At 44.9% G+C, this 24,261-nt stretch overlaps 1 protein-coding gene across 1 annotated transcript in view; it reads left to right on the top strand.

The window, feature by feature from the left end:
- Positions 1-5,421: 5,421 nt before the first annotated feature.
- FAT4 (FAT atypical cadherin 4) overlaps positions 5,422-24,261 on the top strand; it is a 120,430-nt gene continuing 101,590 nt past the window's right edge. Inside the window, exon 1 of the mRNA XM_031504679.2 lies at positions 5,422-10,704. Coding sequence (XP_031360539.2) covers positions 5,422-10,704 — 5,283 coding nt within the window. The remainder of the gene's footprint in view (positions 10,705-24,261) is intronic.

Here is a 24,261-nt window from a genome sequence, read left to right as displayed (position 1 = left end):
AGCTTTCCAAATGTTTAAACAGATTATTAAAAAAAAAAAAAAGAAAAAGGTCAAAATTGTTTGAGTTTCTGGGACATAGTAAATTAGCACTTTTAACTAGTTGTTAACTGTGTGCTCATGGTCCAGGCACAAGATAGTTTCTCTTCTCAGCTGAACTCTACCATCTTGTGGGTTCCCAGGAAATTACAGTTGCAGACTTAAAATCATTTAAATAAACCAGCTAAAATAGCTGACAGCGCTGCTTTTTTTGTTTGTTTGTTTGTTTTAATGACTAAGTAGTATGTTATGGACAAAATACTATTAAAGATTTTTTTTTTTTTTTTTTTAATTTGCTCTTTCAATTTACAGCTTTCCAAGACATAATAATATGTGTGCATTCCACACATTTCATTATTTCCCAGTTACTTTGCAAGCTCTCAATTTGATCCATGGAAATTTTACTGTGCCAATAGGAAAGAGAATTATACAACCCCTTTGTTGCAATTTAGAGTTTTGTATCTTGTGACAAGGAAATCAGACCACTTAAAAGTGAACCAAAAACAAACACTTGCTTTGAAATTCTCTTTCTTTCTCCTGGTCATTAAAGTTATCCTTAAGTGCCAAAGACCAGTACAGTTTCAGCTTTGAACTGCAGGATTTTTTATGTGGTAGGGATTTTTTAACTGGAACTTTTTACTTTCTTTTTCTGTTCAGGAGTGATCTGATTCATTCATTCATTTGATGGGAATCTGAGTCAAATAATGCTGAATTTAACACTTGAATTGTAGAGGATATTTTTCAAAACCTTTTAAAATGTGGTAGCTGCTGACTTCAGCAGGGTTTTGCCAGCAGCCAGGCCATGAGCTATTAAAAAAACCCCAAACCTTAATTAAAAAAAAAAAAAAAAAAAGCCACAGCCACAATATGCAGTTAAGAACACTGTGGGGTGCTCTAGCTGTTAAAGGAAAAAGAAAACATGGTGTTGCAGAGCAGGTGTTGAAAAATTAAACTACTGAGTTCAGACCAGTACATTTCTAGGCTATAAAACATGGCTGGAAAAACACTTTCATGTTCTTTTTCCAAGCAGGGCGAGTCTATTAAGTAATAAATATCAAAAGGCTAATTCAGCTCTCATTAGTGTGACTGGGATGGGAACCGAGACCTGAATCAGGCTCTAAAGGTCAGATGCTGCTGTCCCTGTCTGGGAGGATGTGATTCTCAGTGACACATTATGACTACTTCCATCTAAATTGTTTAGTGCCAGAGCAAGTGAAACCTGAATGATGTGCCATGTTCAGTTCTCACAGCAACAGCAGGACTCATGGTGTATTACCTATCTCATAATGAAAAGGTAGGGTTCAATATCCACTGATTTAAATCAACATTATTCTTCCTCAATGACTGCCGAGCTGCATCCTGAGGAAAACACTATAGTAATATTTTTATTCCTGGAGCATCAAAGGAGAAAGTGGTGGAGCAAAGGTGTTTTCCACTCTGTCCCTAACTAAACAATGAGGTGGTGTTAAAAATTCAAATGCAGTTAGTAAAAGGAACCAACAGGAAAAGTTCAGTAAGAGAACCAAAGAAAAATAGATTTACTCATTCATCAAACACATGCTGCACCGTCTTAAAAAAAGAAATGTCTCACACCAATTAAGACTTCAATGAAGTTGGGGTCTGTAGATGATCATAGAATCATTTAGGTTGGAAAAGACCTTTAAGATCATTGACTAAACTGTAATGATGCAAGTGTGGGCAGGATTCCAGCTGCCTTCAAGGAATAATGAGAATGCCCAGTGCCCAGTCTTGCATCACTCAGGAGTACAGTGCATCAAACAGAGCCTTCATGCTCTTACCTTCAGCTCATCAAGTATAAAACACAGAAACCTACCTGCCAGGTCTGCTCAATTCATAACCAGTTCCTGTTCTGGCTGCAGAATAAATTTCTCTCCCTGTTGTCATATCCAATTGCAACCCTGAGACCTCCAAGGGCTGTGTGAGATAATAGGTATAACAACAGATAATTCAATTTTCATTAGACTTACCCAAGGAAAAAAAAAATTGCTTCGAAATTTTTTCTTCCTTGTAACGCTTTTCACTTCATTCATCAGCCCCACTGCTTCTGTACTGCCTGTGCCTTCCAGCACAACATTTCAGCAGCATCGTGGCCCACTTGAGGCAGAAACAGCTCTGGAGGCACATTGGATGTGACAGCCAGATGTGTTGATCTGTTGACAATGGACACTGAGGTCGTTATTAAGGCTTTGCAGTGGAGCATGAGCTGGACAGTGCTGGGATTAGATTGCTTCTCCCGTATCTGGAGGTGAAAGCCTGATGAAGTGTTGGGAGGTGTTATCAACAGAGCTGGAGGCAAGACAAAAAGTGCAAAAATGACCTATTCTTCGCTTTATTTCCATTCCTGCAAGTTAAGAGTGGTGGAGTGCTTCTTAGCACAGTCTTAACTCTGTCTAAATGTATTTGTGTCAATCCAAAAGGGGCCAAAACTCAACCCACACTTAGGCTGATTAACCACCAGAGTAATTCCACTGACTTACACAAACTTTATAATAAAGGTATTGCTTAATATCGACCAAAGCTGCTTCAATTTTAATGGGCTTTTTCTTGGCCATTAAAATAACTTTTAAAAAAGTACAGTTGGTTTTAAAACATCTTCTAAGTTTGACTACGTTTGAGACAGCTCACAGTAAGAAAAAAAATGCAGTTAAAATGAGAAAATTGTTTTTTAAAAATTGCCTGCAATTATTTTTTGTAACTGAAAATTGTCTGTAAAGTTTTGGAGAACTTTTCATAAACATTTGGATTTAAAAAAGTAACTTTCTGAATCCTAAGGAATGGAATTTTGATATAATGGAACACTTCAGGAATTTAAAGGGTGTTCTTTTTTCTTTTGTGAATGATTCATCTAGGAAAAGTTTTACATCTACAGGTACAAAAGGCTTAAGCAAATTATGTTTTTAAAAAATTCTGAGATATTTACATTTATCATATCAGATCATTTATATAATTGCAAATATTTAATGACATGGTCTGTAAACTGGCAATAGATTTTGTTTGAGTCATTCTCATGTGTTGCAAAATTTTGTAATGCATCGTTTTCCTTTAATATAATGCAAGGTGCACAAATGATAATTCTGGGATCTAATATTGGCAGACATTACTGATGAGTTTCTAGAGTAGCAAAAAAAATGGTGCTTTAAAACCTATTTTCTCAATATTCTCCTGTTTTCTGGATATTCTTTCTTGCCCAGGATTTTAGCCATTTTGCTTGCTGCTGATGTACAGTATTTAAAAAGCACAAACTATGGGCACAGAAGAGCTTGAACAATGTCAGAACAAGATTATGCCTGCTCCACATGACATATAGCTGGTTAGTGCTTCATTCTATTTCTAATAATAACTAGGGAAAGTCCCTTTCAGGGGCAGAATGTTTCTCTGTGCTGCGTTTTGGACTTGGGGGTCAAATTTACCTGTGAAAAATCTCATGTAGCGAGGAAAAAACTCCAGTGATTAAGCTCGAAGACCTGTTCTAGTGAAGGCTGATGTTACCTTATGTTGGTAATCCTCCCCCTCCAACCCATATAATCTTATTTCTTCGTGAATCACTGTTGGGTTTTGCTGGCTCATATAAGACGCGAGCATTTTTGTAATAAAAGTAAAGAAAGCACCTTTCGAGCACACCCAGCGAATCGCTGGCTGCAGGCAAGGCTCGATGCACGCCTGTAGGTGGAGTTAAATATCAAAGAACGGGCGCAGAGCGCGGCAGCGCCGTGCATCCAGGCGGGATGATCCCTTCTTCAGCTGTCCCATGGATGCATCGCCCAGCTCCTCGCAAGAGAGGAGGAGGTGTTTGCACCAAGAATAGCTCGTGGATGACTTAGCTCCTACTGAACTAGCGCAGCTAGGAAAGGCAAAGACACAAAAGCTCTTCTCCAGGTCGGTAGCAAACGCTGGGAAATGAAAAACTGAATAGAGGTGAGGGCGGCGGTGTGCCAGAGGAAGCATTACCTGCGGCACAGCACTGCCATGCTGGGCACCAGGCTTCCAGCTCAGCTCGCCGCAGCGTCCGCGGGGTCGGGGCTGATCGCGGGTGTGAGGATCCATCCCCAGAGGGATTTGCAGGAATTACTGGCCCGAAGTATCTCTTTGTGTTAGATGACAATACGGAGCAGGAACCACGTCTTCTTCCTTACTGCTTCTAGTCAGAATTGCTGCTAATGGTCATTTGACCTCCCTTTCTTTAGTCACATCCAGGGTACTAGCGCGGAACAAGCTACCTTTGACACCACATCCTTCTACGCTCCTACTTTTTGTTCCACTTCTTTTCTCACTTTTCCATGCTGGAAAATACACTACCAGGTTCTTAAACTCACAAAGATAAAAACTCTGTAATTTGCTGATCCCTTATGCGGCTATGCTGGATTTACCTTGTCACTTTGATTGCTAGATTTACCTTTGGGACTTTAATTGTTATGTATAGAATTGTGTTCACGACCGCTGCTTGTATTTAAAGACGAACTCATACAAAATTAAAACTTTTGCTGAAAAGGAGCTTCCTGGATTTTTTGCAGGCTTTTTGGGATGGAGGAAGGAGGGGGCTTTTCGGTGGGGACCGAGGTTCCCGTGGGATGCTGCGGCGACGCTCCCGCCGCCGGGAGCCGGCCGGGCGGTGACGGCAGAGGGCGCTGCCGGCCCGCGGGAGGCGCGGCCAGCGCCGCATCTTCCCGGGATAACGGGTCCGCAAGTTCCCTTCGGAGCTGCTCCCAAGAAAGCGGCGCCCGCCGCAGCCCCGTGCCCCGCTGCGGCGGGCAGCTCGACCCACTGCGCCCAGCCCGCCAGGCTTCCGGCTCGCTCCCCGCTCCAGGCGGAGCGTCCCGGGGGCCCCGCTCCCGGCGCGGCCGGGGGGCTCCCCTCGCTGCCCGCCCGTCCCGGTCCCGCCGGGGCGGCCCTCCAGGTGCGGGGGGCGGGCCGGGGCGGGGCGGCGCGGCTCGGCGGCCAATGGGCGGCCGTGGGGGGAGCCGGCCCGGGCGTCAAGAGGGCCGGGATCCATGAGCGCCGGGCAAAGTTGGGTCCGGGCGGGCGCGGATCACGGACCGGCTCGGCCGCCGTGCGCCCGGGCATGCCGGCGGGGCGGCGGGCACCGCGCGGGAGCGGCGGGCCCCGGCGGTAGCGGCGGCGGCTGCTGAGCGGCGATGCGGCGCGGCGCCCCCGGCCGCCCCCCAGCCCCGGAGCGGCGGCGGGAGGAGCGGAGGCAGAGCCGGAGCCGGAGCCGGAGCGTCCCGTGAGCGCGGCGCGCCGCCGGGTCCTCTCCCGTCCGCAGCGCAGCGTCCGCGGGTGCCGAGAGAGGCGGCGGGCAGGGCAGCGGGAGCGGGGCGAGCGGCGGCGCCGGGCCGCCCCCTCGGGGCGCTGCGCCCCCGGGTCGCCATGGGCCGCCCCGCCGCCGCCCGCGGGCCGCCGCTGCTGCTGTCGCTGCTGCTGCCGCTGCTGCCGCCGCTGGGGAGCGCCGCCGCCGAGCCGCGCCAGGTGTTCCGGGTGCTGGAGGAGCAGCCGCCCGGCACTTGGGTGGGCACCATCGCCACCCGGCCCGGCTTCACCTACCGACTGAGCGAGCACCACGAGCTCTTCGCCATCAACGCCACCTCGGGCGCCCTGCACACCCGCGCCACCATCGACCGCGAGAGCCTGGCCAGCGACGTGGTGGACCTGGTGGTGCTCTCCAGCCAGCCCACCTACCCCAGCGAGGTGCGCGTCCTGGTGCTCGACCTCAACGACAACGCGCCCGTCTTCCCCGACCCCTCCATCGTGGTGACTTTCAAGGAGGACACGGGCAGCGGGCGCCAGCTCATCCTGGACACTGCCACCGACGCCGACAGCGGCACCAACGGCGTAGACCACGGCTCCTATCGGATTGTGGCCGGCAACGAGGAGGGCCGCTTCCGCCTCAACATCACCCTCAACCCCAGCGGCGAGGGGGCTTTCCTGCACCTGGTGTCCCGTGGAGGGCTGGACCGGGAGGCCACCCCCACCTACCAGCTGTTGGTGCAGGTGGAGGACAAGGGCGAGCCCCGTCGGCGAGGGTACCTGCAGGTCAACGTCACCATCCAGGATATCAATGATAACCCCCCCATCTTCAGCCAGACACTTTACCAGGCACGAGTGCCTGAGGATGCGCCTGTCGGGGCCAGCGTTCTCCAGGTGACTGCGGCTGATGCCGACGAGGGCACCAACGCCGACATCCGCTACCGCCTGGAAGGAGGCGATGGCAGCGGTGCTGGGGACGGGGCTGGCAGCCTCCCCTTCGAGGTGGACCCCGAGAGCGGGGTGATCCGCATCCGTGAGCGCTTGGACTACGAGGTGCGGCAGCAGTACTCGCTGACCGTCCAGGCCATGGACCGCGGGGTGCCGGCGCTGAGCGGCCGGGCCGAGGCCCTCATCCGCCTGCTCGACGTCAACGACAACGAGCCCCGGGTGAAGTTCCGCTACTTCCCGGCCACCTCCCGGTTTGCCTCTGTGGATGAGAACGCAGCCCCTGGCACAGTGGTGGCCCTGCTGACGGTGAGCGATGCCGACTCTCCGGCCGCCAACGGGAACATCTCCGTGTCGATCCTGGCAGGAAACGAGCAGCGGCACTTTGAGGTGCACAGCAGTAAGGTGCCCAACCTCAGCCTCATCAAGGTAGCGGCTGCGCTGGACCGGGAACGCATCCCAGCTTATAACCTTACCGTGGCTGTGGCAGATAACTACGGGGCCCCACCGCCACCTCCAGGCTCCCCCACTTCCGTCTTTTCCCCCGATGGAGCCGTGGCAGCTCCCGTGAGCCGCTCCTCGGTAGCCAGCCTCGTGATCTTTGTGAACGACATCAATGACCACCCGCCTGTCTTCGGGCAGTCAGTGTACAGGGTGAACATCAGCGAGGACGTGCCCCCGGGCAGTTACGTGCGGGGCCTCAGTGCCACGGACCGAGACTCGGGCCTCAACGCCAACCTCAAGTACAGCATTGTCTCGGGCAACGAGCTGGGCTGGTTCCGCATCAGCGAGCACAGCGGGCTGGTCACCACGGCTGTTCCCGAGGGTGGCACTGCCAGCCATGCCGTGGGCACATCCAGCTCCAGCAGGCTGGACCGGGAGACTGCTTCTCAGGTGGTGCTCAACGTGAGTGCCCGTGACCAGGGAGTGCAGCCCAAATTCTCCTACGCACAGCTGGTGGTGACCATCCTGGATGTCAATGACAACAAGCCTCGCTTCAGTCAGCCTGAGGGTTACCAGGTGTCCTTGGCTGAAAATTCCCCATCAGGAACTGAGCTGCTTGTCCTAAGTGCCACTGATGGGGACCTGGGGGACAATGGGACCGTCCGCTTCTCCCTGCAGGAAGCCGAGCCAGCGCTGGTAGCAGTTGGCCCCTCCTCTGTGACCCCTCGCCAGATGTTTCGCTTGGACCCGGTTTCAGGCAAGCTCAGCACCATCTCGCAGCTGGACCGGGAGGAGCAGTCTCACTTCTCCTTGCAGGTCTTGGCCACTGATCTGGGCTCTCCTCCCCTTTCTTCGGTAGCCCGAGTTAACGTGACCATCCTGGATGTGAATGACAATAGCCCTGTCTTTTACCCCGTTCAGTATTTTGCCCATATCCAAGAGAATGAGCCAGCCGGCACCTATGTGACCACCTTGTCTGCCACTGACCCTGATCTGGGACCCAATGGGACAGTCAAGTACAGCATTTCAGCTGGAGATACCTCCAGGTTTCAGGTCCATGGGCAGACAGGGGTCATCACAACAAAAATAGCCCTGGACAGGGAGGAGAAAACTGCTTACCAGCTGCAGATTGTGGCCACTGACGGTGGCCATCTTCAGTCGCAGAACCAAGCCATTGTCACCATCACCGTCCTGGACACACAGGACAACCCCCCTGTTTTCAGCCAGGGCACGTACAGTTTTGTTGTCTTTGAAAACGTTGCCCTGGGTTACCACGTAGGTACTGTTTTTGCTTCCACCATGGACCTCAACACCAACATCAGTTACCTCATTACGACGGGTGACCAGAGGGGCGTGTTTGCCATCAACAGGGTGACGGGGCAGATCACCACAGCCAGTATTATAGACAGGGAGGAGCAAGCGTTTTACCAGCTGAAGGTGGTTGCTAGAGGTGGGGCGATAACTGGCGATGCTGTGGTCAATATAACTGTCAAAGATTTAAATGACAATTCCCCACACTTCATTCAAGTGGTGGAAAGTGTAAATGTCGTTGAGAACTGGAAAGCTGGGCATACCATATTCCAGGCCAAAGCTCTTGATCCTGATGAAGGTGTTAATGGCATGGTCCTTTACAGCCTTAAGCAAAACCCAAAGGGCTTGTTCTCGATCAATGAGCAAACTGGTGCTATAAGCTTAACGGGGCCGCTTGACATAAATGCTGGGTCTTACCAGGTTGAAATCCTGGCCTCGGATATGGGGGTGCCTCAGCTGTCCTCCGCTTTTATCCTGACTGTCTCTGTCCATGATGTAAATGATAACCCGCCTGTATTTGACCAGCTTTCCTATGAAATTACTATTTTGGAGTCGGAGCCTGTGAATTCCAGGTTCTTTAAGGTCCAGGCTTCTGACAAAGACTCGGGAGTGAACGGTGAAATAGCTTACAGTATAATTGAAGGAAATGCTGGGGATGCCTTTGGCATATTCCCAGATGGCCAGCTGTATATAAAAAGTGAACTGGACCGTGAGCTTCAGGAAAGATATGTTTTACTGGTCGTTGCCTCTGACAGGGCAGTAGAACCACTCAATGCTACTGTGAATGTTACCGTGATTCTGGAGGATGTAAATGATAACAGGCCCCTGTTCAACAGTACCAACTATGTGTTTTATTTTGAAGAGGAACAGAGAGGTGGGTCGTATGTGGGTAAAATAAATGCTGTAGATAAAGACTTTGGGCCAAATGGTGAGGTCAGGTATTCTTTTGAGCATATGCAGCCAGATTTTGAGCTGAACACAGTAACTGGGGAAATCAGAAGCACTCATCAGTTTGACAGAGAAGCTCTCATGAGACAGAGGGGAGCTGCAGTATTTAGCCTTACAGTAATAGCCACAGATCAGGGGTTGCCAAAGCCTCTGAAAGATCAGGCAACTGTACAGATCTACATGAAAGACATCAATGATAACGCCCCCAAATTTTTGAAAGATCTTTACCAAGCTACTATATCAGAACTGGCAGCAAATCTGACACAGGTGCTACGAGTTTCTGCCTCAGATGTTGATGAAGGGGTTAATGGGTTGATTCAGTATTCTGTAATCAAGGGAAATGAAGAAAATCAGTTTGTAATAGACGCCAGCACAGGCCAAGTGACCTTAGTAGGCAGACTAGATTATGAGGCTACTGCATCGTATTCCCTTGTCATCCAAGCAGTAGACTCTGGAGCTGTTTCCCTAAGTTCAACTTGCATGTTGAGCATTGATGTATTGGATGAAAATGACAACAGCCCTTCTTTCCCTAAATCAACCTTGTTAGTGGATGTCTTAGAAAATATGAGGGTTGGTGAACTTGTGTCATCTGTCACAGCCACTGATTCTGATTCAGGTGACAATGCTGACCTCCACTATAGCATTACAGGGACAAACAATCACGGGACCTTTAGCATCAGTCCCAACACCGGGAGTATTTTTCTTGCCAAGAAACTGGACTTTGAGACACAATCTCTGTATAAGCTAAATATAACGGCAAAAGACCAAGGAAGGCCCCCACGATCCTCTACCATGTCAGTGGTCATACACGTTAGGGATTTCAATGATAACCCTCCTCATTTTCCTCCGGGAGACATCTTTAAGTCAATTGTTGAGAACGTTCCCGTGGGTAGCTCTGTCATTTCTGTGACTGCTCATGATCCAGACGCGGATATTAATGGGCAGCTAACCTATGCAATCATCCAGCAGATGCCGAGGGGGAATCACTTCCGTATTGATGAGGTGAGAGGGACAATATTTACCAGTGCTGAAATCGATCGGGAGTTTGCCAATCTCTTTGAGTTAACAGTCAAAGCCACCGATCAGGCCGTTCCTGTGGAGTCCAGGCGATTTGCCCTCAAGAACGTGACCATTCTGGTGACGGATCAAAATGACAATGTGCCTGTGTTCGTGTCGCAGAACGCCCTCGCAGCCGACCCCTCGGTTGTGATCGGTTCAATCCTAACCACCATTATCGCTGCGGATCCTGATGAGGGTGCCAATGGGGAGGTGGAGTATGAGATAGTCAATGGAGATACCGAAACCTTCATTGTGGATCGCTACAGCGGAGATCTAAGAGTAGCTTCAGCCTTGGTGCCTTCTCAGCTCATCTACAATCTCATCGTTTCTGCCACCGACCTGGGCCCGGAAAGGAGGAAATCCACCACCGAGATGACTATAATTCTGCAAGGGGTTGACGGGCCTGTTTTCACTCAGCCTAAATACATCACCATCCTGAAAGAGGGCGAGCCCATCGGGACGAACGTGATATCCCTGGAAGCGGCGAGCCCGCGGGGCTCCGAGGCACAGGTGGAATATTACATCGTGTCCGTTCGGTGCGAGGACAAGAGCCTCGGGCGTCTCTTCACCATCGGCCGCCACTCCGGGGTCATCCAGACCGCTGCTATTCTGGACAGGGAGCAAGGAGCACGACTCTACCTGGTGGATGTTTATGCCATTGAGAAGTCGTCTGTTTTGCCCCGCACGCAACGAGCAGAGGTAAAGGTTTATTCAGTAATTATTTATTTGTCTTTTTACTCCTGTGCAAGTCCAGGATTATGATTGGTTTTTCACGGAAGTTGTGGTGTCGGTGTTGGAGGCATGAGAATAGGCTCTGAACAGCTCATGCAGTGTTTGTCTCCAGTCATGGAAGTTCTTGCCATCCCTGCCTGGCTAAGTCCCTAGGATGACAGGTCTCCTCACATACCTCCAGTTTTGGTTACTTTTCTACCTAACTGACTGATGAGTATGAAAATGGTTTATTTTCTTTTCCTGTATGTGACAGATGGTAAAAGCATAACATTTTATTTGGAAACTTCCCTTATCACAAAGCCATTTACCTTGACTGAAGGGTCTTTAAATGTTTTCTCCTGGCTAGCTTGAAAAGCAATGGGTGGAAACCAGGTTTGGAATGTCATCTGCAAAGTCCAAGTGTTTTATTTGCTGTTTTCAGTCACAGAGCTGATCATTCACACTGTTCCTGCTGTCTTCTGCAGTAATACTGGGGAGCTGAGTGTGAAAAGGAGTCTTGTCCTTGCTTTAAGTTGCAGCATATACCTGGAGCTGCCTGCTGCACTTCACTACCAGCTTTTGACTTGCCCTTCCTGAAAATGTGGGGCTGGCACTGCTGAGTGGGCAAGGAGAGGATGGTGGTAGTGTGTAGTGGTTCATCCATTTCCCTCTCCAGCTGAACATACTCCCTCAGCACTGCACAGTCCTACAGATCCCCAGCCATACTTCCTCCTGGGAATTAAGTGTTAATTTTGGTACTGTGGTGGTTTGCAGGTTTGGGGTCTTTTTTTGTTTGATTTTAGCAAAAGTGGTATTTCCAACTCTTACTTGACAGCTGTGGATTTTTTTCTCTTCATAGTTACTTTTGTTGTTTCTTCTGCAGGTTAAGGATGATCTGTGTGTAATGTTGCTCTCCTTTTCTGGCAGTGACAGATCCTCTCTGAAGTGTTTGTCAGGGAATTTGAGCACTGTTCCATCTCAGAGGGTGTGATCCCATCCTGCTGTGTGTGCAACGTGCTGCTGATGGTCATGTTTTGACCAACAGTAGTGTGTTGGAAAAAGACCTGTTTCAGCAGTGCTGCTGGTTTAAGTAATTAATGCTATTTTTATGAGCATATTTCTGCTGTGCAGGTCTTTGTACCCCTGCTAGTAATTTGTAAAAGATATACCTTTTATGATTTTTTCCTTACTCTTGTGTCATATTTTGTCTTGATAGGCAGTTGTTTTGAGGGTCAGGCCTTGTTGTTGGGCATTTGGATCATGATCCTTCAACTCTGAGTTTGAGCAAAGAGTTTCTATATTAGGAAAGGCCTCATAGGAAACCCAACCCTATGGCTGCAATATTCTTACATGTTTTAAAAGCATTTAACATCAGTATATGCTGAGCAGGGAAGAGAACAACCATTGAAACTTCAAACAACTTTTATATTGTTGAATGCAAATCACTTCAGAAATCACAAGCAAATGTTTTATTCTGTAAAGAACATTGAGAGGCATAATTGGGAGTTAGAATTTCCTATTAATGGTTGTATCTTTATAGCCTCTAAAATGTGTCTTCTTCCAAATGTAATTAGCTTACTGTGCTTCTTTATAAATGTATTATAAATTATAATCAGCTTTCAACTTCCAAAAACACAACCATATGCAGTGTTCCTCTTAACTGATGGGATTTCTCTGGAAGGCTTTTGCTGTCCAGCACAAGAACTGCTACAGTGACAGTCTGTGTGCAAGATGACTGTCAGGGGGTGCTGAATAAGCAACACAGCTTTTTTTTCACATATTAATATTTTTTTCCATTTGATTTTGGTTTGGTAATAGCATATTCTTAACAATGTCTACGTGATTATTCTTCATAGGCAATGAAGAATAATGCTATGCTCTCTGCCCTGATGCCAGAAATCATCTTAATTGCACTGTGACATGTGAGCAAACCACTGAGCATGGGGAGCTGCCCAGTGCTAAACGTGCTGAGGTTGGCAAGGAGAGCAGCGGGAGTAAGGAAGTTAATAGATCTTTTGTCCAATGCAGACTGCAGCAATGGGTTTGGGTGACAGATACCTGGTGTGAAATAGAGATATTTACAGTTTTGAAACAGTGACTCGTCTTTGTCTTGCCAGCAGGCAGTATAAAAGAGGAGCAGGCTTGCGTGAAACCGCTTGCTCTAGAAGTGAATTAATCCTTGTCCTTGGGAAGTGGTGTGATTTCCGCCCGCCCCACCCCCCAAATTCTGTCACTAATTTATTTTATTTACCTTCTAAAATAATATCAAGTATCTGGAAAAGATCCACCTAGTGCCCTAACTGAAGAAGAAAGTATCTTTTCAATATTTCTCATCCATGCCTGGGGTTTGCCCTAAGGGATCAGACTGAAGACCCACTGACTGCACAGCTCCCAGGGTTGTATGCAGGTGCTTTGTGAACAGTGTCCAAGGGCAGAACTTTGCAGTGGTAGGATTGTGGGGAATCCTTGCTGAACCCAGAGCAGCTGACATGCCTTGAAACTGAAGGGTTCTGTTATTTTCAGTAAAGGAACAACAAAAGTTTAGGAAACAAAAATGTTTGTTTACAATTCGTGGTTTATTTTTTTCATCACTAGCTTTTTATCTTGGGTATGTTCCTGTGTTTGTTGTTACTAAATGGAAAGAAAAGTGGTGGTGGTGGTGGTGGGGTGTGTATCAGGAAAGTGCAAGCAGTGAGGTGAGACTTTCTTCAAATACCAAATATTTGAATTTGTAAAGAAAATGCAAGTGCTTGTTTCAGTGTTTTTTTACAGCTAGATGGTAATTTTGGATGGTAGTTATTGAATCTGAAAGCTTGCTTTTTAATTTTATTTTGGATTTTTATCCTATTTGTAATCTACAGTGACAGATTTGATGTTGTGTGAGTGTGTTTGGTGATCAGTCTCAGCTTTTCCCCCGTTGTATTAATCATTAGGTTAATACAATCATCACTTTTGATGTCATGTAAAAAGGGATAATGTATGTGTCCTAAAGGGGTCCCTTCACTTTGCCATTCCATACCTTTTTAATGCTTCTGCTGGGGGCAAAACCCCTCAGCAACTGCTAAACTCCTTTTTCTTGGCTTTCCAACATAAATCCTCTTTTAACCTTTTGGGCAGGGCTGAGGGTTTCACCACCATGATTTGATATTTAATATAGAGTAACTAATGCCTACTGGCATCACCTGCACACCTCATGGCTCCCATCAGCCCTGCCTTCTCAAACAGGGACTGCATGCACTGGATATTTTGGGTGGCCGCGTGTTGTCCCCTGGTTTGTGTCTGGCAGCAATAATAGGAGCCCAGGGACAATACCTCATCTTCTGTGCTGTGTAACCAGGGATTAAGAGGAATTAGACAGGCTCTCCAGTTTGTGTGTTTAACCCTTCAGTGCATAGCTTCCTTGAAGGGAGCTGTGGGTTTCCTAGGAACCAGTAGTCTTTATGTCTGTCATTTAGAGCGATTTATAAATCATCTATGCCAACTGAGAGGGGGTAACACTTGGGGAGGTGAGCTCCTTGTTCAGTTCAACATCTTCCATATACTTCAAATAGGTTCATAGGTTCCAAGGAAGGGAAGAGTGTAAATGAGGAAGGTGTATAAACTTCAAATGAAAGATTTTGTGGTGGTATTGATTTGAAAATGGAAATACATGGAGAGGCAGATCAGTGGTTCTGTTAGTGCTTTTTACCTGGGAATGTTAATATCTTCTCAAAAGAGGGGGATTGTCTTCATTTGCAGACAGGATGAAATGAGATGCTGGGTTTTCTTCTGCACTGCATTTGTAGCTTCATCTTGTGAGTGCTTCATGGTTGCTGTAGGCACACAGTTTGTTGTGATTGGGGTGGGGCTGTGGCTGGATCTCATCCCCAGTGGGCACAGCTATGAGGAGCAGGTGAGCAGCACTGACAGCAATGCTGTGTGTTGTGGCTGTCTCAACTGTGACAGATTAACACTGTTGGGAATCTTGGACTTCCAAGCTGGAGAAGTGTTTGTTCCTTATTCAGGTAAGATGTGAAGATTTCAGACAATGCTTGGTAAAGATCTGGACATTAGTGGAGAAAGGCAGAATGGATGGTCCTGGCCTCCTGGAAATCACAGGAGGTTTTGCCTTGACTCAGTAGGAACTGCAGCCATTGCCATAAACCTAGGGTTGCATGGTGTAAATAGCTGATGTGGAGCATTTTGTTGCAGCCCAGGCTGTGTCCTGTAGCTGAGCTAGCTGTGTCACTCCTGCATCCCTTGTGCTGCATCCCTTGTGCTGGGTACTGCTTCAGGGGTGTGGTGTTCCCCTTGAGAGAGGAATAGGGGTGGCCTGCTGGAGCCAGACACTGAAGGTGCTGCTTTTCCAGCCAAGCTGGCTAATGTAAGGCTTTAAATTTAGTAAAGGAATTAGAAACCCACTTCACAGAAGTCTTATCTGGCATGTCTCCTATTTACCAGTGCACATAAGAACAATGGGGTTCTCCTTGTATTCATGCTATTTATAAATAGGTTCATTCTTTAATGATACATGGCACATCAGTTGTTGCCTGAAAAAGGAAACTGCTTATGAAACTTTGGAGTAAACAATGAAAATCTGCTGCCTTGTCCCAGCTCCAAAGACACTTTATTTTCCCCCTTCCTAAAACTGATACTGCTGATTCTAAGAAACGTGTAATTATTTAAGTTACTGCTGTCATTTGCATGATCTGAAAAAGGATCTCTAAGTTGTCCTTGAACTAGAGTGGGAGATGAATGTTCCTTGTGTGGAAAACTGTTCAAAACCAATTTGTATGCTTTGATTCAAAGTTGGCCCTTTTTTCATCCTCTCTAATTTTTTTAATGAATCCGACTCGCTAAATGTTCTTAATAGCTAGAATTTCTCATTTCTTTGCTATTTTAGCAGCCTTTGGGCATTTTTGCATGTGAGGTCACCTAATAATTTTTATGTTAAAAATCACTAGACTTCTAAGAACAACATTCTTTATTACGGAAAATATTATTTTTCATGCGTCTCCAGTGCAAACATTAGAAATAATAGCCAAAAAAGCAGGGCAAGATTTTCATGTGCTTATTTTTGCTAAGTGTTAAATTCTTCATGCAAATCTCCAAATCTTCTTGGGTCCTATCAATGTTGGTGAGTGAGTTCTTTTCCATGTAAAGTGATATTCCCAGGGCTGAGGGAGTGCAGGGTTCTTTCCGTGCGTTAGGTGAAGCAAGGAGTGGCTGCCCATTTGCTCCAGGAGTTGGTCACCAAAGCCTGCTTTGCCCTCTTGGTGTCCCCAGCCCTCAGCTGTATCTTTACTGGGGCAGGACTGTGTTGGTGGTGGTGTCTGAGATCTTTGCTCTTGTTCCTGTGCAGTTTCTCTGTGACTGCACCTCACCAAAGGATGCTCATTCCCTTTTGACTGGCAGAAGTTTCCATGTGCTTTTCAAGTTTGAATTGCCACTTCCCACCCCTCCAGGAGCAAGGTGTCCATTTAATTTATATCAAAGCAAGCCCTTGGCATGCCACAGTTCTGCTGGTACAGTTTGTTTTAGCTGTGTCTAGACTAGGGAGCAGCATTACTGTTAACTCAGTTTGGTTTCTTAAGTCTGTGCAAGACCTTGTTCTGGAGTCAAGCCCTAACACACTTGTGTTCCAATTAAAAAAAGGAATTTATGATGACTAAAATTGAAGTGAAACTAAGACTTTTCCTCACATGTTCCCCAAATCTGGAAAAGCAATGCTAGATCAGAGTGGTGCATCGGTGCCATACTGATTTGTTTCAGTGAATTTAGAGCCTGAGTGGGCTTTGCCAAGAATAATACCAGAGACGTTGGAGAAACTGTGTCTTTGTTTTACTGTGACGTTTCTCTCTATTCTAATAAATCTTATTTTTAATTAGACCCTCAGTCTAGACTGTCAGGCAGGTTTGTTTTTACAGTGTTCTATTTTTGTTTACTTCCTCGCAGCGAAAACATTCCAAAAGGATAGTAGAACAGATGGAAACTGATAGCCATGATCACACTGTAAAAATACACTGAGCTGCATTAGTTAATGCAAAAGAATTTCAAAGGGCCTGTTATGAAGTGGTAATTTATGTGCCAACAGCTATGCAGAAAGTAATGGAAACAAGAGTTTGCCTCAGCATTTCATGCCCTGTAGCCATCACACATGCATGCTGATAGTAGGTAGGCTGTGGCTTGTATTGGCACAGTCTTAATAAGTGATCTTGATCTTAAATAAGTGTGCAAGGGTTCTGCTGCAATTAATGCAGCCATCCAGACCTACAGACAGACATCCAGCAGCTCTGAGGCTCAGGCAGATGGAAGGAGCTTTGGGGGCTCCTTTTAGACAAGAGCATCTTCTTGCAGTTGATCACCTTCCCCCGCACCCTACACTCTGTCCCAAAGGTGGCATCATCCCATGGGCAAGTCTGGGCTCCCTGCAGTGGCCATGTGAGGATAATATGACTCCTTTGAAGCTGATTTGGGTTCTCTAATAGAGCTGAAACACAAAGACAGGGGTTTTTTTTCACAGATCTTTAAGTGAAACGAATGGGAATAGGTTTGTGATGTGCCATGTATTGAGCCTTGTAAATAGTCCCTCTCCAGCTCTCTTGTAGCCCCTTTAGACATTGGAAAGTGCTCTGAAATCTCCCTGGACTCTTCTGCAGGCTGAACAGCCTGTCCTGACAGAAGAGGTGCTCCAGCCCTCATGTCATCTACTTCTTACTAAGTTGTGTATGAATGACACTGATAAACTGATGAGTTGGAGACTTTGTGTTCTACAAGTTACTTCTGACTCCTTTCCAGGCTGTTATTGGCTCTCTCTTTTATGGGGCATCCTAAGAGTACAGAGCGTGACTCACTCTGTTGCTGATGGGAACCAAGAAGGGATTTATGAGCTGGGTTAGGACAGCAGCTGCTTTTGGAGTCTCCATCACCAGATGGAGCCTCACAACTCATTCCTGTGCTCCCTCCTGGAGAGCAGGGCTGGACCAGCAGCACCCACGTGCCTTTGGGAGCTGCTCTGCAATCCTGCCAGGGCCTTCTGCCAGGTGTCACATGTGGAGCTGCTCTGGGCTGGGTCATAACTCTGCTCTGATACTGCTGCTGATGCAGTGGTAAGTTTATCATCTGCTGTTGAAGCAAAAAATAGCAAAAGACAACTTTCAACCCAAGGAGTTATGCTAATGAGTGTTAGTTCTGGTTATAAAATGATTTTAAGTTTTTTTCCTCAATGATTTTTTTTGAGATAATCTGTTTGAATTTTAATGCTGCTGAAGCCTTTTTAAGATGTTTCTTTGTCTAAAATATAAATGAGACGAGCATTTATTTAAGGTTTCAAACAAGTGCTTCGTACCTAGTCCTCTTTGGGTTGTAAGGCAAACATTTTATTTTTGGTAGCTGCAATGCAATCCTGGAGAAGACTATTAGTTCTAAGAACATGTATATAATTTTCACCTACCCAGATGTGTAGTCCTCCTTATGGGCTATTAACAGAATTTATATCCTACTCGTATCAAATTAATTTAAGTAGCATCCAACACTAGATAGCGCTGAATTACACAGAGCCATGCTAATTGCCTTTCAAAACAAGAACTTGATGTGCAGCATCCTGAAGCATTTGGGAAAGAAAAAACCCAAGTTTGCATCACAGGGCATATATGTGTATTAGGACAGAAAAAACACTACTTTAAGCTGGAGGGATGTGTTTGCCATGGGCACTGTGTTTGGGGAAATACGTGGTTCTATTTCCCTCGGAGTGTATGAGGAGATAAATTGTTCCTTGGAGAACTGAGCTGAGTGCTTTTCATGTCAACTCCTTTCTGCATCATTTTTGGATAAATTAAGAGAATTCTCCTGAAACAGTTCAGAGGAATAAATAAGATGCCAGAGCTGTGCTGCACATCTGTAGTATGTGTTTAAATCTTGACTTTTCCATAGGGGTTTTATTCTATAGTATTACACTTCAGGGTTCCTTGTGTTTTCTCCATTTTCTTTCTTTATGCCTTTCAATACAGCATTTCTTTTTAATCTATCAAAGTGTCATGATTCCTGAAATATTAAAGACATGTTGCTATTACAAGGTTGTTTAGAAACAGAAGGCAAACTCAGGAGTTGATTGTACTCCTATTCTTTTGAGACCTACATTTCTGAGTGTATTTAAATTACTTTTTTTTTTTTCCTGAGCATGATTCTATTCCCTTTGAAAGTTGCCTTATAAATGTTTTTATGCCTGCTTGTTTTGAGGAAAGAATTTGAACCTTTATGATTTCAGTGAACAAATGAATGAAAATCCAGATTTTTAACCCCAGTAGGGTCATGTCAGATTGTCTGGAAACTAATTTATGGTGGTGGTAATTTTCTTATCACTGTTTTATTTCTTTAGCAGTGCTCTTAGCTCCTGCATTTTAAACTTTTGAGGAATTAGCCTGTTTTATTTTATTTTTACCTATACATTTTTAAACTCATGATAATTCCTATGGTCAGCACTGAAAGTTGTTTTTTGAAAGTGGGTTTTTTGGCATCTCTTTGTTTTTTGGGCCAAGCTTCCAAGTGGGGTTGCAGTTCCTCAGAACGAGGTGAAGTGATTGCGTTGAGATCGTAATTAATTAAACACATGCACCAATACCTTGTTATTTCTAGTCCTGGAATTAACAGGCACAGAACGCTGCCTGACCTGCTCCAGCAGAGAGGGGAGGAAGAGGGAGGGAACTTTTTCTTGCAGGGCAGGATGATATGGGGTAGGAGCAAGCTGCACACATGCCTGCCAAAATACTTGGATCAGACTAAAGGAGCACAGATGGCTGAGGCTGATAAAGGTGTCTCTTATTGTGTTGGGTGTTTTTTTTTCCTTTCTCCTCAGCACTGTTTTGAGTTTGTGTGTGAGGAACGGGTAAGAGGGGAGGAAGACAACTGCATTGTACAATAAGTTTATTTTGATACATTTTACAGCGTAGGAAAGGGCTCGTGTAAATTCAATGCTCCTTCTCGGTAGGATGCCAAAGGCTGGAGCTGAGCCCTCCTTTTAGGTTTCTGTAACAAATGAACAATAATGGAGCTTCAGGGATTTATGTCATGCTGTCCAACCTTCAGTTCTTATCTGCTAATAGAAAAATCTCCATCCACTGCCTAAAGTAGCCTCTAAAAATTGGACTGAGACGCTGTGGAAGCACGTGGCTGCCTCTGCTCATAACCAGCTCTCCTCTTACATGGCCCCTTCGTGTCTCTGGACCCCAGGTGATTTGTCACTATGATTATTTATTTATTGCCATGCTTTATGATATCTGTGTGTAAACATCAGGTGCATATGTGAATATACAGAAGACACAGATGTACAAATAATGTCCTGACCTCCAAGAAGGTGGTGCCCAGCTCTGCCTCCAGTTTGCTTGGAGGAGGAAGCCAGGCCACCGCAGGACAGGAATGTGTTAAGGAATAGCAAGTCCCACAGACTCTTAATCTGGGCAAAGCCCCATTCTTCTTAGTATTTGTTATTTATTGTTCTAGAAATTAACTGGTCACCGCTATCTGGAAATGTCATGTCTGAACTTGAAAGCTGCTTGCAGAAATAAATCACTGCCACCAGACATGGTGGCTGTTCCAAGTCTGTCAGAGCTGTTCCACCCATGAGCAACACCATCCATCAGGGCAAGGCTGAGGAGAAGGGAGTGGAAGCAAGGCCTTTTTTCCTTCCATCTATTTAAAGCAATTCTTTAGAGTGCCCTAAGATTATTGTCTTGTAAATGATGGCAGCAGTGTAGCTGGAAATCTGCAAGGTGTTCTTCCCACTGAGCATGGAAGAAAAATGCTACTTGAGACTTCGTACTAAGGCGAATAAATTTAATTTTGAATATCTTTTTATTTCAATTTGCAGTCATTAAGTTGAAATACTATCGCTATTTTTCATAGAAGTTAAGATATTAAAAACCTAATTGCAAAGTCATACTCCTAATGGTGTAATTTAGCTTCATCAAAATCAGGGCTACTTTGGTCTCTTGTCTTCTAGCTACTCTTTTCATCCTTCCTTGATCATCCTACATGTATCTGTTTTTAAAACAGCCATGGAAGTACAATTTACAACAGTAAAGCTTCCCTAAACTGTTGGAGGGAGACAGTCTTTCCTTCTGAGATTTAGTGCCATAAAAATGAATGTGCTTTTCTGATGCCATGAGGTCTCACATGTGCAAACAGTCTCTTCCAAAAATACACCATAATACTATGATCCTTAATTCTGTATACCACTATACAAATAGAAAAATAAATGCAGTCCAGCTACAGTCCCTTTTCTTAAAAAAAAAAAAAAAGCCCCTTTGTGTGAGTCAGAAAATGCTACTTTTTTTTCCTGTGAAAATATGACATTGTTATTACAGCTTTGGCTCTCTAATGGATGTATGAGCATGAGAATCTGGAGTATATGAAAGAAATTATTACTAAACAGTGGACTGGCTTTCCTTTGAGTTATGCTAATTTCCCTTCACTGTAACTCTATTTTATTTAGTTAAATTGCTCTTAATTTACATTGGTATAACCAAGCAGAAAATAAGGCTCTGAGTACATGAGAAGGACTGTTGTGTAAATTAAAATCCATATTGAAAGTGACACGGGGTAAACACTAAACATTTTATAAAAAGCTTGGCCCTTGCCAAGGAAATAAGGAAATCAACTCATTCTGCAGTCTGTAGTCAGGCACTTTGCATGGCTGGAGCTCTGTAAAAAGGAATAGAAGATGACAGAAGGTGTTAGCACAGTACTCCAAGGAAAAGAACTGGGGATAAATTTTTCTGTGAGGTGATCTACAGGACAGCTTAATGGGGAGCAGTTTTGTGGGAGCCTGGGTTGAGAAGTCAAATTCCAGAACGCAATTTGTAAACAAACACATTGCTCCCTGCTCATGTAGTTACAAATAATTGAGTATTAATTTAGAGGCTTTCTGTTGTGGCATAGTTTTAAAAAGACAAAAACTTGGCTGTTTTGTCTGACTTATATTGGAGTAGCTACTTGATGTCCACAAAGGGACCTGCGTGCCTTGCTTAAAAAAAGCCACTATATTTGGGATTTGGCTAAATTTCAGTAGTAGATCCTGTAGTAGATGCAGGTTTCTGTTTATACTGGGAATAGCAACCAGCAAATCCTACTGGAATGTTAGAGAGCTGGTTGGTGTTGACAGGTCCACCTTTCTGAGGCTCCAGCTTCACCTGCAGATGGAGGGGTATGAAATAGACTGCGTGAAATTCAGTGGTGCATAAATACTTAATCATGTTTAGGTGGCAACCTCCTGATAAGAAATTCAGTTTAGTCATAGTTTTTAAACATTTTCATTTCATAAAGTTGTATTGGAATGAAAGAATTGCTTTTAGTGGGCTGAAATACAACTTTCACCACCACTCCAAAATCTATTTTATTATGATTATAGCAAGTATCTATATTTGTATTTCTTCATTTCTTCAGCTGTGTGTGTATTTCTTCATTTGAAAACCAGAAGGCTGGTGTTTAGAATAAAGGATTCTGAAACAGAAACAGTCCATTAAATTTCCTTTGCAACTTCCAGAGACATTGATTAATTGGGACAGTCAGCATGGCTTGCTTTTAGAAAGAAAAAGCTTAATGATTAACTAAATTCTTTTTCTATCCCCCCACTGAGCATATAAAATGGTTATAAAAGAATGTAGAAGAGGCACAGTTGGAGTTGTTGTTGTTGTGCACAATAAACACACAGGCAAATATTTCACAATATACTAAATGTAGCCAGAAACATTAATTTCCATGTGATAGCTATCAAGATCTTAATAAAATCATGCGTGCTCCAGGTCATTTGATGGTTTTGGGAGAGAAAAGCTGTCACAATCTGTGGATTTTAAGTTAAGTAACGCCTACCTTGAGCAATTTAGCGACTCTTCTTTTTGTGTTTTGCTCTGCTGGAATTGCAAACCAGGGATTTGATAAATTTTTACCAATTCTAAGCCAAATTACATTGCTCCAGCTTGACATTTCTAAGTGCTTGGTGAAAAGTAACAAGGCTTGAGATGTGCCCTTTCCAGCATGAGATTTTTTTGTCATCTGAGGAGATGAGAACTACATCCTGTAAGTAAGGGAATGGTAACCTTGTCCAACACAGTTGACAATGTATATCATATTCCACTAGTAATTCCAGTGTTGTTGCAATGATTGCATCTTGCTGAAAAGTGTAATTATGTAGCTCGTGAATGAATCCTACACAATATTCAGGGTTTTGGAGATACCGACATGTGTGGGACACCACAATTCTTGCTCCTGTTCAATAACAACATTTGCAATTCTCTGCTTTTAAACCAGGAGTCTCAAGAGAAGTTATTTTTTGAAAACTCCGCTCCGTTGGGGAAGAATTGTCCTTATGTTAGCTGATAGCACTTTGTAAATTGAAGTGATTTCTTTCTTTCTTTCTTTTCCCCCTAGTCATGTGAAGGAGAAAAGTAGGATATAGCTGTGTGATTCATCACCACTTTACAAGTACAAAAGTTTATGTAATCTAGTGGCAGTCTTGAAACCATTTAACAGATGCTATGTATAGATTGAGGTGAAAGTTACACCAGGCTTTAATTTAAATGTTTTGAAAAATATATCCTATGTTGAACTACTTTATAAATATGCCATTGTAGGCTTACACAGCCAATGCCCATCAGCAGCTTCCAGCTCATCGTTCTCATCTAATAAGTCCCCTAAAAGTCATTTTCCCTCTAAGATACTAAACTCAGCCAGTGGTAGTTTCCCAGTTGCCAGCTTGTGCACGCCTAAGCATTTGAAATTCTGTTTTATCACGACAGAGGATGGCATTGGGTCTCTTAGAGTGTGTGAAAATCTCGTCAGAAAGATTTACGGCTTCAATCCGAGCCTAACATATACTCCTGAGGGATTGTTTGTGTTACAGGCTGATAGGTTTTGTCTGGCTCCCCTGGATTTTGAAAACATTGGTGGGATGGTGACACGCTGATGGGATGGCCTGGTGGTCTCTTGTCTTGAGGATTTACTGTCTGTTGAGGAATGTAAATTCTGCTCCAGGCTGCTTTGCATTAATTTTTAATGATGACAGTATTTTCTGAAAGTGGCCAGCACTGGACATTGGTATAAAAACATTAAACAGGTTTGGAGCATCTGGACAGTATCCTGGGACTTGGTTCTTTCTTGTGTGGCTGTTTTGGAGTGGGAAGGGATTCCTCTGTAAGGCTGGACCTTGCCCTCAATGGGAAAGGCCACCATACAGTATCCTTGGGATAACTGGAGCCACAGAATAACCCATTTTCTTTAGAATTTTCTCTATACTGAGCCTTCATCTATTCTTGTTTTGTCTATAAAATTCTGTTCTCTGTCCTTATATCTTCTTTCATAGTTAAACTTAACGTTTCTCTTTAATCAAACAGAAACTCATGCTTTTAATTTTTAACAACATAACTTCTGTGTTTAGCAGCTACGCTTTTGAAGGCAGAAATGTTGCAGTGCTTGGGTTTTAGCTGTGTCTTGCAACAAACCTGCCAAAAAAAGAAGAAATTTATCTAAAGATTTAATTAGTAGTGCAACAGCTCCCTCATCCTGGGAGGATAC

This window comes from Lonchura striata, chromosome 4 (genome assembly GCF_046129695.1).
Source record: "Lonchura striata isolate bLonStr1 chromosome 4, bLonStr1.mat, whole genome shotgun sequence".
Taxonomy (NCBI): domain Eukaryota; kingdom Metazoa; phylum Chordata; class Aves; order Passeriformes; family Estrildidae; genus Lonchura; species Lonchura striata.
This window is presented reverse-complemented; position numbering and strand designations above follow the sequence as displayed.